The sequence below is a fragment of the Larimichthys crocea genome, chromosome III (assembly GCF_000972845.2).
Source record: "Larimichthys crocea isolate SSNF chromosome III, L_crocea_2.0, whole genome shotgun sequence".
Taxonomy (NCBI): Eukaryota; Metazoa; Chordata; class Actinopteri; family Sciaenidae; genus Larimichthys; species Larimichthys crocea.
Window position 1 is genome coordinate 15,649,856 of NC_040013.1, and position 13,748 is coordinate 15,663,603.

The window sequence follows — 13,748 nt, forward strand, 5'->3', positions numbered from 1 at the left end:
CTTTAATAGAGTCTGCCATGTTAAACCACCACGTTTCTACAGTAGCCCAGAAGTGACAAACCAGACACTCTAGATAGAGCGTTTTGTGATTTTCATACGTTTCGCAGCACTGTAGTTTCTCTAGTTCACACTACAAATTGAGGGGCAAGTAAAGGGGGTTGCAGTCTACAATCACACTGCTGGATGTCTCTCAATCACATGGATCATAAATTGCAATTATATCTGAAGGGGAAACATAATTCTTGTGCTGTGTGAAACATTATCTGAATTCCTACACTACAGACCACATAAGTCCATGGTGTTGTCTTTGGATTATAATTATTATTATTAGTAGCACTTTATTTCAATTGGTGTGCATAAGAACACACAGGAGTCTTGAATGCCAGCTAGTAAATTATTATTTTAAAACTAGTTAAGTTTGATTGCATAGTGTGATGCATACCAAATGTAAGTACCAAAAAATAACCTACAGTAACATGAATAGTTGTAATTTGTTACTTCCACACTGTTATTCGGTGTATGTTCTATTTATTCCACTTCCTGCAAGCAAAACAGACAATCTATTATAAACACACACATATTGAAATATCTAAATCTGCCCATCCACTATATTTGTTAAAAATAATCTACTCCGCTGCTGTTGGTGATTGTGTTTTTTAAATTATTACATTTACATATTTGTTCCACTTAATTGTGAGTTGGGTCTGAACAGAGGCTGGAGAGAATCCCTTCTCTACATCACACAAGGCAATGGTCCTTTTAACTTCACTGTTGCAGATGAAGTAATTATCCATGAACAGGTAATTCATGAGGTTAATATGAAGGACGGCTCTATGCATGATTAAAAAAGAGCAGAGGAGCAGAATCAACACATTCTCACTGCCAACTTATCAAATATTGCAGCTTGGTCAGTGGCCCTATGCTTCAAAATAGGGCACTATAGATACCCTCTTAGTGCCATTGTTGCACATGCAAGGCTCCATGATCAAGTTAGCAATAATAAATATGCAATAGCACAGCCAGCCCTAGGCTTTTGGTGGCTTTAAACAAGATTTTGTTTGCAGTTCCAAAACACACAAGACTACAAAGGCAGTTCATCTCACGGCTTGGTTGGTAAATTAAACTATTAACAAATCCATGATGATAATATGCACACAGGATAGTTTAACATACATAGTTATATGTATTCATGAGGGAGTGGCTTTGAGGCTTCCCCTTTATTTGGTATGAGATTTATTGGAGTAGCATGAGAGCGTGTTGGCAATCCTATATAAGGTTATGATGGATAATGTTAGCCAGACATGTAAAATTCTGTTATATTAGCAGAACTGAGGTACAGATAGGCTACAGTGGTGATTTTGTATAGTCATAATAACCTAAAACCTCTCTGAGGATCATGAGAAGGTTTTAAAGACACAGAGCATAATCATATCCCTACTATAACCATAGTAACTCACAGTCACACATGAGCTGTAACCATAGTAACCATCACTGCTGCCAGAAGAGCTGCTGAATGAAAACAATTTTAAACATATATTCTCCAGACAATGTCCAGACCAGGTACGTTATTTCACACATGGTGCACAACAGAAGATTGTTGATGTCAGACGTGTTCTTACGTGTTGGTAAAACTTTACAAAACAAGTCTCAAAATGACTACCTAGATAGGTTTAAGATAAGGTTGATAAGGTTTCAATTAAAATAACCATTTGGCCTGCTATGGCATCTTCATAAGATATGTTATGTTGTCTTGCTTGTCAAGTTGTAATTACAAATACACTGACTGGTTTTGTAGTAAGGGTTAGGGTTACGTAGTCATTACAAGACTGTTCAAAATAATGTCAGCTTTGTATTACAAAATGACATAACTGACTGAATTGCAATTCATTACATATTACACATAATGTAACCCAGACCACATCCAATTAAACTGTGGGCTTTCCTTTGAGCACTAGTGTTGAAAGCTTTAAGCTGTTTCAGAAAAAAATGCCTTACAGCTTTTCATAAATATGTCACAGTCTCTAAGCTAACGCACACAAGGCCAATCAAAGAAAGTTTTCAATGAGAGCCAACAATAAGTCATGCAATGAAACAGCGCGACGGTCAGGCTACAATGACGCTGTGCTGATGGTGCTTTAAAATGCCGTCGTAAATCTGACAATCCCGAGGTGAGGCGAGCTTGATCGTCACCACTACATGGCAGAAAACGTAAACACAGGTTACTAAAGTTGTGTGTTTTCATGGGTTAAACAAGATATGAAGCAAAGCATTAAAAAAAGTGACGTTTTAATTATATTGCACAGGAAGAAATTCCATGTTCATGAACCTAGTATGACACATTTAATTAAATGAACAGTAACTAAAACGTCTTTTGCCGCAAATCCTCTGATACTTTGTGACCAACCCAGCCAACCTAAAGCGTATGTGAATGTCTTAATGCTCCTATCATTGGATGTAGAAGCTTACGAGGAGTACGTGAACGCGGCATACGTTTCTGAGCCGGTGTTTTCATAATTTTTTTTTTTTACGCCCCTCCGCTCTTGCACGGTGGTTTCCATGCTTCAGAGACGACAAACGTAGCGTACAGGTAAACGATAGCGTTAATAGGTGTTGTCGCTTTTCGCTTATAGTTGTGTTGCCATAGGTTACGCTCGTTTTGCATAGGCTTGTCATAAAGAAGCGATAGCCATGTACAGCAACATCTGTGTGAAGGCTGCACTGATCGACACATATTGACAGCCTAAATTGGATATTTACAATAACGGATGTGTCTGTCTTAATGTGAGCTGATGAATAATTTATTCAATGGCAGCAATGCACTATGGCATGGGTAAAACTACACCCCACTGCCATTACTGTTATTTGTTTGGAAGCTAGAAAGCTGCTGAACAATACTTTCAAATGGTCACCATGTAGTGAGCTTTTGTTGTCATGCCACAGTCACATTTTTTAGTCTATTCCTATAATGCATAATGCGTTTCACACCACCACGCACATACCCTGGGAATTAAACACAGACCTCATGGGTTGACTATAGGATCTGGTGTAACTTGTCTTAATCCTTTGATCCGACCCAGACTTAAAGTTCAGCTACAGGAACAGGTACTGACACTGACAAGGCAACAGTTATGACAATAATTTCCACCAATTCAGCTTCAGCTATTTAGTTGCCAAACACTGCATGTGTAGAATTATATATTCATGGTGTCTGGCACTGTAACTAAATACACTAAACTGTTTATACAAGGCTGTATGTCATTGAACTAAATAATGCATGATTTTCTTTGTCTTCACTCCTTTAAGGTAATAAAAGAAATGCCAAATTAAATTATATGTATGTGTTGTAAACAACATAAGAAGCATGGGATTGATGCTTTTTTTTTTTACCACTGTGACATGAACAAAATCTCAACAATTGTATTTTGTTCCTTAAATGTCCTTAAGAGACAGTTACTCCCTTTCATTCAGTTTCATACACAGAGAAACTAATAAGCCCAGTAGGGAAACATCCATCACTTGCCTCTCTCCACATTGAGGTCACATGGTCAGCCCGAAGAACAGCATCTCAGAGCTTGAAAACCTTTAATGTGCTTTTCTTTTAAACACATATTGCTGTGTTCCTGAGCTCTGTTGCCAATGATGTTTGTATGTGTTGGAAACAGGGGTGACATGACTCTGACCAGAGGATCTTTCACCTATGCCAGTGGGGAAGAGTACCACGGCGAGTGGAAGGAAGGCAAGACAATCCTGCTTTTTTCAGTTTATATGCAGGCATCACCAACTTAACTCCAGAGATGTGACAAGCTTTTACTTGTACCTTCTGCATATGGATATTAATAGTTGCTGCTGAACACTATCAAGCATCCCTAGTGCATGTTTTGACTTTTAATTGTAGATACAGCTCAACTCGTACAGTATATTTCTAATAACATGGTTTCATGCACACAAGCAGGTAGAATGTGACCATATTTAATGAAGCTATTAGTAAGGAGAATGACATGCAAATTGCACCAAAGGGTGTCATTGATTAACGTCTGAGTATGCTTGACATTAGCTAAGGTAACAGCACTCTCAGCATTGGCTTGATGCTTTTTAACGCATCAGTCCTGGATTAGAGAAGTTGTTTTTGGAAACTCTAGGCTGACATAACAAAGTATGTAATTTGTGTTTACATAGATAATTATATACATATATATTATATAAAATATTATGGGGAAGCTTGCAGGAACCATGGCAGCAAATAAGTTTTTTGTACGTGAACCTGCATGGATGGGTGCATACTAAAAAGTTAAATCCTTCCGTGAAGGGAAAATATCTTGTCAAAATGTTCACCTGTGGCAAAGATTATGAGGATGCTGCACTGCTTTAACTCTCTCCCACACACCCATGCAATAATGCTGGTGACATGCAGGCTGAAGCTATTTAATCAAATCCCAATTAGCTAGCATTGGCAGCCCATGACGAAGAGAGCCAGATTTACCAGCTCTGGCTTTGTCAAATCTTCTGGATTAGACTTTGGACCCGTTTGGGAAATCGTAGAAAGTCCTCTGTCAGCTGCTATTGAGAAACCAAATCAATCGAAAATACCAGGAACAAATCCATCCATCCTTCACCCTTCAAAGGCAACTTCAGCCGCTTTTCCAGTGTGGCAATTGCTAATCTAAGCCAGTTGTAGCAGTTGTCCAGAAACTTGTAGGTGTGTGCCCTCTGACATGATTATAAGCTTCGGTAGTGGATCATAGGCTACTAGGAGGGGAATGCAAGTACATTCCTTGACTGTTTTTAAAGTCTGGTTCCTAAAGTAGAAATCCCTGCTAAAAAACCTGCTGGATTAGAGTGCTGTAATTCCCGACCCGCAGGAGGCAGATGGGACTCCTAATTCAGTAGTAAACCTTTAGCTGACAGAGAGGGGGGAGGATAACTAAATCCGAGCACGTACTAACTCATGTGACATATGTAGTGCTTCTACAACACCAAGTGAATATAAAACCCTGAGCCGCATTGCAAGTTCAAATGTCATGCTCAGTTTGTCATCTCTTGCAAGTTTGACACTATTACGAAAAGAGTAATCCATAAGAAGCTAAGTGGTTAGATGAGGCACGATGACATCCATGTAGATAAAATGTGCATCAGCAAATGGTATCGAGCTCTGTCAAGGTCATTTGGCTTGACAGCATTTCTTGTGTTATCATTATCTGTTTGAAGTTTGAGCTGTTACTCATTCTGATGGTGTGTGATTTTCCAGGTCGGAGGCATGGTGTTGGCCAGCTCAAGTTTCAGGATGGAACCTGCTACACTGGCCAGTTTGAGAATGGACTCTTCCATGGCTCTGGTGTGCTGTTCTTCACAGATGGATCCAGGTGTGTGAGCAAGAGGGTGACTGTTACGACCCAGCTTGTGTAGGGAAAAGGGGCATAACACAAAGCCAGTTGACAGGGTTATTTATTTCCAGAAATATGGGATTAATTATACAACAAAAAGAGGTGAGGTAAATTGCCAGGGAAACAAAGGGGGAGCGGATGCTGTTCAGACCAACAACAAGCAACTTTATGCAGGAGCATCCTCTCCTACACCCTTCCCCTAAAGACACAAGCTGTTAGGGGTTTTGGGATACCTATTAAATTACATTCTGTGACACATTACAATCTAGACAGGACATCTATTCATTACATTTTCTAGACCCTTCCCAGGTTGTCATCAAAGCCCACCACATGAGTTGGTTATGGTTGTACATGCAGGACAAAAAGACGGGTCGGTTATGATTGGTAATGATTACAACAGGCAAAGGGCTGGAACCAACATACGTTTACCTCAAAATATTTGAGTGCAAACAACAAAGCAAGGGTTTTCTTCTTAATGGTGGAATAACTGACTTGGTGCTTGGTGAATTTATGTGAGAAATAACACACTGGATGGTCAACCCAATCACTGTCCTCCTTAGGAAAACAGTGACAAAGAGAAATTTTGTTCCCAGTCACAAGTTACAAATGACCCCCATGCTGTCTTTTCACTGCATCAGGTACGAAGGAGAATTTGCACATGGAAAGTTTCAAGGCACAGGAGTCTTCAACCGATACGATGGCATGAAGTTTGAAGGAGAATTCAAAGATGGACGTGTTGAGGGATATGGTAAGTCTGTTACACCAGTGGAACATTTTGTCTATCAGGATGTCAATATCGTCTCTCAGCTGTTGATCATAGTGTCCTGTGTCTGTGCCTCCAGGGCTATTGACTTTCCCAGATGGAGCTCATGGTGTCCCACGAAACGAGGGCTTGTTTCAAAACCACAAGCTGCAGAAGAGAGAGAAGTGTCCAGGAGTGGTGCAGCATGCGCAGGCTTCAGCCTCCAATGCTCGCAGTCTGGCACTTTGACTGTCATGGATCCTGAAGGAGACACGGTCAGGGTTCCAGCGCCTTCCAGGAGGACCTCAGGGATGTGTACTTGTATACTCCCCTTCAGCTCTTTTCTCTGTGTTTTTTGCTCTTTTTTCACCATCACTTTCTGTTTTTTTCTCTTTCTGCATCTTCCATGCTTAGCCTTCACAGTGGCTTGGCGTGCACATGCAATTTGACCAAACTATGGCTTTCTGTATGACTGACTTGAAATGCACAACACCATGAAGCACACCTTTAACTTCACAAGTCATGTAAACACCAAATGCTGCTGTTTTACAGTGTTCTGAGTCTTGTACTTACCAAACATTGTTTTTGTGTTTTTCTCTAGAATAGCTAGCTTTCATACATCAAACATCTGAATATGGGAGACCTCTTCTTACCATGTTATTGCACATCTGGTACTTTAAAGAGGGTTTTTTTCCTGCATTAGGAGGAGGCGTAAATTAAGTCTGTATGCTGTAAGACATTAGCCACTAATGAGATAAATTCACCTTTTAAAAATGCTGCAATCCATTATAACAGAGTGACACTTGAAGGGACCGTGTGGTAGAGCAATGTTTTTAAAAGTAGGTCCCTGTTTCGTTTTTTATCATGCACTGCCATGAGGATGCATGTGCTCAAGCATGTGGGCTACGTGATACACATTCACAGATACACGTGGAGAGTTGGTGGCGATTACGCACAAAGAAACATTGAAATGCATCCACAAAGCCATTCATGTAGAAACCTGCTACCAGAAAACAAATAATCTAAACAACACACACAGGAAAATACTCAAAATTGGCTTTTTTAAAATGTTTTTTTGAGGATGGAAACACATTTGTTAGCCACTGCACACAGTGAATGTAAACAGTTTTGTTTGTTCACAAAAACACTCCACAGGGCACCTTTAAAATGTCATCTCAATTAACATTTCTGCTGCAAACTTCATCTTTTTTTTGTCACTGGTGTTTCTCCTTCAATATTCACATTTGCCTTAAAGACATTTTGGTACTGAAAATCAGATGGTGCACAGTACCCTTTCCTCCCCTTCTCCTCTACATCATTTGTCCTAAGGTGTCTGTCATCCTAATGAATTTGAGGTCTGTTTGAAGATTGCCTTGAGAGACACATTGCTAAGCTGGTGCTGAATACCAGCTCTCATCACTCACGAGTCCAGCAGCTCTCCTCTCTTCAATACACCTCCTGCTCCCAGTGGAAATCATTGGAGAGCTTTAACACAGCTGGATAGTTCTTTCATGCTTTCCCCCTGTATAACCTTAAAGACTTGGATGACTGTACATCCTTAAAGTTGATTTAAAAAAAAAATCATAATTAAACTATTTAATTAGGGATGTGGATCTTAATTGAGGCAGCTGAATAAAACAGTTTATAAATCATGTATATTCAACAGTGTTATTCTAATGTATGTGTTTTTCCTGTGAGGTGTATAGATATTCATTGTCATTGATTGTGATTGTTTTGGCCTTTCAGATTAATTAAGAGATAATTGTTTGATTGGTCAGGTAGTTATTTAGGAAAGTGTGAGAGTGTTTTGAGGTGTTACAGATTTAATAACCATTACATCTATTCTGTGATTACAGATTAATTCAGTGTACTTGAACAGTTAATAGGCCTTACAAAGTATTTGTAGACATGGCTTGTCTAGGGTTGCCTACATAGAACTTCAACCAAAGACAATCAAATTATATTATAGGTAAGGAAGCCTAGAACGGTCCAACCGAAGTTACATATGTCATTTCTTACAGCTGAACATTAAAGACAAATCAATAAGGACAAACTCACCTGGGGCTTTTTGTGTGCAAGAAAAACAAAAGGTGCAAAGATTAAACAGGGAATTGGTGTTAGATTCTGTTGTAAATATTCCCGAAGTCTCTAGCGTGGATTATTGCACTTACTGATTTTCATTGTTGTTATGTTCCATGAGGAAAAAGAAAATCAATACTTAATATTGTGAGCCCATGCTGTTGCTTGCTTTGAATACCCCTTCGGTACAGCAGCAGAAGTGCAATCACAAAGGGTGAAGATTACACTAGACACAGAAAAGCAGAGCAGTGCATGTGTCAGTACCACTATCTACAAGCACACAATGTTACTTTAATGTTTGCTGTATGTGCAACGTGTGCAATATGCCGTATTTCAGATCATGTCATGGTATTTTTCCCTTTAGATGTCATGTCTGCTCATGCCGTCTTTGCCTACACGCCCCTGCCTGAGTGAAAATGAATTCACTACAACCACCTCCATTTCCAACTGGAAACAAATGGTGCTTTAAAAGCGTGCCTGTCCAGACTTTCACCTGCCTGGAAAATATCATTGCCATGGTTACCTTTTTTTCAGTAACAATATAATGTTGCTTTGAGTGCTCTTAAAGAAACCGTTTGCACGGTATCCTCTCATTCTCCTGCCATAGCATCAACGACTGATGTGTTCATTAAAGCCTTGTGTTGGAAAAAGAACACACTTTTCATTTTCAAACAAAATTGCACTTGGACACAGTAACATGTTGAAGTCGTTAATTTTAAGATATATATATATATATAATATCCACTTTTGTGCTTTTCCGTTCCGAGAGGATAAAATGTGCGACATTTGCATCTATGGAAAGAAGTTAAACCGTTCAATGTGTAAAAAGGTTCCTCTGTTTTTTGGCTGCTACACAGCACAAAGCAGAAGCTTCCAGTTTCCCCATCCCCCTTCTTATTCTACACTAGCCCTCAGCAACAGCATCGTGTGTGTAGTTCATCTGGAATTGAAAACGACAGAACTAAAGCCGTAAAACATGCATGAGTCCTATATTACATTTACAATATACTGTAATATCTCTGTTAGGGTGAAGCTGACAAAATAAATGACAACGCTTGTATAACCTTGTAGTGTACATGTTGTGTCTCTCCCACTAAAGTCTCTGACCGTTACACTGCTTTGCTTGGAGCAGGAAATACTGCGTGTGGCTGATAGTGTATCTGATGATCGACTACAATGAGCACATGCATGCTTTTCAAAACCAAATTTTAAATTCACAAAATTTGTTGAACACAACGTGCTCATAAAATGAATGGCTGTATATATAATACTATATAAACAACTACATTGCAAGCTGTTGGTGGCTCCAGTGTGAAAAGCCAACCGCCCTCAGGAACATTTGAGCCACTGATGGTAGAAGGAAAATATGTCCACTGAGCTCCCCTTGAATCCCTGACTTTAGCGGGGGCATTCCAGCCATCTCTGCTATCGTCAGCTGATGTCTCACACACAGTGCTACTGTGTGCTGTCGCCTCAATAAAACAAGGACCTCTTGATGTATATTCAAACGCAGCTTCTATAAAGCCCTGTGTAGTAATATTATTCAACTTAAAAAACGCATCACAAATCAGATATGCATCATCCATGAGAGTGCTTCTGAGATTATCAAGCTCCTTTGGAAGCAAATCTGTCTGAGTTTAAATTTAGCTTTGTTTCTTCATCCACATGTTTTTGTCTCCTTCGGGAGATAAGCTGATCATTTTTGAAAGCATCACAGCCAAGATGGTATCTTTTAGTGTCAGAGTTCAGTCTAATCTCAAAGGTTTAGTAGCCATGGCCTGGAAAGACAGATTTTGTTGGTGAGTACATCCTGTATAATGCATACTTAAATATCGCTTACACAGACCTACAGTGGCATTACAGAATGTTTTTGTTTTTTTTAACCTGAGACAGGTAGTCATATAAATTGACGTAAAGAATATACTGTATGAGCAGATGAGCAGCAACAAGCTGCATTATTCACTCCTCTCTCGAGGTGCTTTCAGGCGGCACAAGTCCCACCTCCTTCAGCTTCTCCAGTCTCTGCAGGGTCTCCATGATGTCAAACTGCCATTGTTTTACCTGCTGCACTGCTGTCACTCCTTCCTGTAACACAGTTGATAATGTCAGTTTGTTAGCATGGGGTCATATTGTACGTGTAGTGTATGTAAGATATGGGCCACAGCATGTCAGCTTCTTATATGCAATCAATAAATATCCCTGAAAGAATAGTCTGATTTGGTATTCTGGGAAATTGGCTTATTAGCTCTCTTGTTGAGAGTTAGATGAGAAGATCGATAAACACCTCTTGTGAGTACATTACGTGTGAGGCTACGACCAGCAGGCAGCAGCTTATTCCTTTTTTTTAATAATGTAGAGAAAGGCAGGAAACCAGGAAGAGAAGGTTATGACCCTCCACCACTATTGATCTGTGGACACTGCGATTATGTGGTGTTCACCTCAACCATCAGGCTACCAGCACACCATTGGATAGCTGATCTTGGCATAAAAACTGGAAACATGTGGAAACAGCCAGCTTGGCTTTGTCAAAAGGTAGAAAATAAAAAAGCTAATTCTCATATTCTTATCATATTCCTTTAAAATCATCTTCAAGCTAAACCACATGTGCACAAAAAGGTGGTGAAACTCACATGATTCTTTATTTCTGTGTCAGCTCCTGCAACTATGAGCAGCTTAACTATCTTGTATCTGTTGAGGCGAACAGCATCATGCAGGGCTGTGTCCCCTTCCTGAAAGAAAAAAAAATGTATTTATTAATGGCATAAACGAATAATAGAGATGAAACGCTGGGTGTTGAGTGGGCTGTGGCCTACCCTGTCCCTGTAGTTCATTTTGGCACCACAGGACAGCAGGTACTCCACAATAGCGGTGTGGCCGGTTCTTGTTGCCACATGCAGAGGAGTGCTGTTCAACTGCAATGAGGGCATTGACATTACACTGACTGGGTTGTTTGCATGCAAATCTATATACAAACACATAAAGGATATCAGTATAAGACCTACAGTATGTTCACAGATACACAAGTATGAGCCAGTGAAAAATAAAATGCACGCTGACCTTATCTCTAACATTCAGGTCAGCGCCATGGCTTTTCAGGGCTGTGACAACTCCCAGCCTTCCTCCTCTGCAGGCCCAGTGTATGGCTCTGGAGCCCAGCTGAAACACAGTGGAAGGGACCTATCCTATTAATAGCACTGACTTCAGGGCACCACAGGCTGAAGCTTTAGTGAGTGCAGATAATCTCCCTCAATCTCATCATCATCTCTAAACAAGCAATGTGTCCACACGTCTTACTTGATCTTTAAAATTTATATCGGCTCCTTTTTCTAAAAGAAGTTGGACAGCTGCAGTGTGTCCCTCCAGAGAGGCGCGGTGTAGTGCTGTCCTCTTCAACTGGAAAGTTTAAATATGTTATAAGTAGAAATTGTTGTAATTGTATCTGTTTTACTAGTACACAGGGAGAGAATACCTCATCGTGTATATTAGGGTTCCCACCATCAGCCAGATACTTGTCCATTACATTCAGTTTGCCTTGACTGGCTGCATTCATGAATTCTGCAGTATCCTCAGGCTGTGTCTGTCCACACAGGAGAGGGACAGAGACGAAATTTTAATATCAGTGTTGCACATGGAAATACATTTCCTGAAAATTGTAGCTCACCACAGGAATTCCCACAGACACCCCAGGTGAGTATTTCTTAATCTTATTTTTCCTTTTGCACGGCTCTGTAATATTCTCTCCTCCACTCAGGTCCAGAATCTCACATTGTAGGTCTGAGGAGATCCGTCTCACTCTCTCCTCTTCCTGGAAGATGACAGAAACAGTAATAATGTAGAAAACCTAGATGAGAGAGATATTATTGTATTTTAAAGCAGGTGTGCCAAGTACGCTATGGGGTGTTGAGAGCTGGGAATGGTAGTGTTAATGTCAAAATAAATTCACAGCATGGTGCAAGCTATAAAACTATAAACTGCTGCTGATATGCTGTTCATATATTTTTATCTAAAACATGGTACATGTTTTGTATGTGCATGTGACCCTTTATCTTATTTTATTTATTTATTTTTATAAAAGATATTATTATATTGATGACAAGTTCTTGGTTGGTGCTTCTTTTGCCCATTGGGTATAAAAAACATTACATTATTACTATTACAACATTATTTTTTAAAAATTGTTTAACTTGAAGAACGCAAGAAGATATGAACATGAAGTTAGTGTCAACAATTACATTTTATTTGGTGCACATAATGTAAGATCATAGCATAAAAAATATTTAAAAAAAAATATATATATATAAAGAGTAAGAGTCGATTTGAATGTTATGTAAAACATTCAATTGATAACTTCACGTCATGTTTTGCAAATGCAGACGTGAATAAAAAGTAACTTTGGTAACTTACAGAGCAGGTTGAGGCAATGCCAAAATAACAAAAGGTGGCTGAGAGGCAAGAAAAAAATCCATAAATCCGAGAAAAAGTCCAACAAACATAAATCCAGTAATAAGAAAGGACATGGGGAGAAGTACCTGAACAAAACAACACAGGACTGGGGAACAGATACAGAACAGAACTGGGGGACTTACACAAATGACCCGACAACTGACACCAAGGAATACAGGGACTAATTACACAAGCCAAGACAGGACAAATAATACACAGGTGAAAAATAATAAGGGACAGGTGAAACTAATGAAGACAGAACAGATAAACAAAACTAGCTGGAACCACAACAGGAAGTAAAGATACAAAACATGCAATGAAAAACCCTTTCAAGAAACACAAAACCATGACAACTTTTTCCAAGTGTCTTGACAGACAAAGTTCACTGTTGGAGAAAACAAAAAATACCATCAATTACTTTACTCTGCTAAATTAAATGTAACTCCACTCAGGACTGATACATTCGGTCAGCATAGAAAAGTTAATTATACAGCTATGAAGGCAATGAAATTATTTTAGCAAGCAGTTTCATATGTAGAGACACAGTGGCCCTTTATTTGCATGTGTGAATCTGTATATTTGCAATGTGTCTGCAAATGGAAGTAGGCTGACAAACATTTTCTTATCATGTTTTAGCCTTAACTTAGATGTTGAGAAGTCAAGCACATGTCTTCACATAAAATACCTATTCACATATTTTCACGGGTCATCGCTTTTCAAATCGTGATGTGTGCTGGGAAAAACATAAGTGTCTAAAGATTTTCACGTAAGCAAAGTTAACGTAAGGTACTGTGATATAAATAGGAAAAAATCAGAAATGTTACATTTTTCTCACCTACCTGAACTTTCTTTTCTACTCCTGTTTTATGGTCCATCACATTGGCTACCCACTGCACAGCGTCTTCCATCTCTGTTTGTATAACGTGCACAAAGATACAAAAAGAACAACAGTATATTAAAGCTCTTTAACACTCATTAGTAAACTATCTGATAGAATAAAAGTGTCAGATAACTCAGCTCGACTGCAAGTCACTTTATACAGAAGTGCTGTTAGCCCAATGGTTTCGTGGCTGGAATGCAGGGTTCATGGTGGGACATTGTGT

At 39.3% G+C, this 13,748-nt stretch overlaps 2 protein-coding genes across 3 annotated transcripts; one reads left to right on the top strand and one right to left on the bottom strand.

Moving 5' to 3' along the window:
* The first annotated feature begins 1,480 nt into the window (after positions 1-1,480).
* morn4 (MORN repeat containing 4) lies at positions 1,481-8,889 on the top strand. 2 transcript variants are annotated; one of them, XM_027274413.1, is made up of 5 exons: positions 1,481-1,560; positions 3,663-3,736; positions 5,246-5,360; positions 6,020-6,129; positions 6,224-8,889. In XM_027274413.1, the coding sequence occupies exons 1-5, from the start codon at positions 1,514-1,516 to the stop codon at positions 6,370-6,372; spliced, it is 495 nt and encodes a 164-aa protein (XP_027130214.1). In that variant the 5' UTR covers positions 1,481-1,513; the 3' UTR covers positions 6,373-8,889. The 2 variants fall into 2 exon arrangements, with proteins under 2 accessions (XP_027130214.1, XP_010742845.1); XM_010744543.3 differs by lacking the exon at positions 1,481-1,560 and adding an exon at positions 2,456-2,587.
* A 79-nt stretch (positions 8,890-8,968) lies between these two features.
* On the bottom strand, positions 8,969-13,727 carry ankrd2 (ankyrin repeat domain 2 (stretch responsive muscle)). The gene is made up of 9 exons (XM_010745654.3): positions 13,679-13,727; positions 13,485-13,555; positions 11,864-12,007; positions 11,672-11,779; positions 11,497-11,595; positions 11,260-11,358; positions 11,016-11,114; positions 10,833-10,931; positions 8,969-10,287 (listed from the first exon to the last, which is right to left on the bottom strand). The coding sequence occupies exons 2-9, from the start codon at positions 13,551-13,553 to the stop codon at positions 10,162-10,164; spliced, it is 843 nt and encodes a 280-aa protein (XP_010743956.1). The 5' UTR covers positions 13,554-13,555; positions 13,679-13,727; the 3' UTR covers positions 8,969-10,161.
* Between the last annotated feature and the right edge of the window lie 21 nt (positions 13,728-13,748).

Excerpts from the sequence above, each read along its gene's own strand:
- ankrd2 (XM_010745654.3), bottom strand. The coding sequence starts at position 13,553 with ATGGAAGACGCTGTGCAGTGGGTAGCCAATGTGATGGACCATAAAACA. Across the intron at positions 11,596-11,671 it reads ACCCTAATATACACGATGAG|TTGAAGAGGACAGCACTACA; the intron begins GTATTCTCTCCC and ends TAAACTTTCCAG. Across the intron at positions 11,115-11,259 it reads ACCTGAATGTTAGAGATAAG|TTGAACAGCACTCCTCTGCA; the intron begins GTCAGCGTGCAT and ends CCCTCATTGCAG.
- morn4 (XM_027274413.1), top strand. The coding sequence starts at position 1,514 with ATGAAAACAATTTTAAACATATATTCTCCAGACAATGTCCAGACCAG. Across the intron at positions 5,361-6,019 it reads TTCTTCACAGATGGATCCAG|GTACGAAGGAGAATTTGCAC; the intron begins GTGTGTGAGCAA and ends TCACTGCATCAG. Across the intron at positions 6,130-6,223 it reads TGGACGTGTTGAGGGATATG|GGCTATTGACTTTCCCAGAT; the intron begins GTAAGTCTGTTA and ends CTGTGCCTCCAG.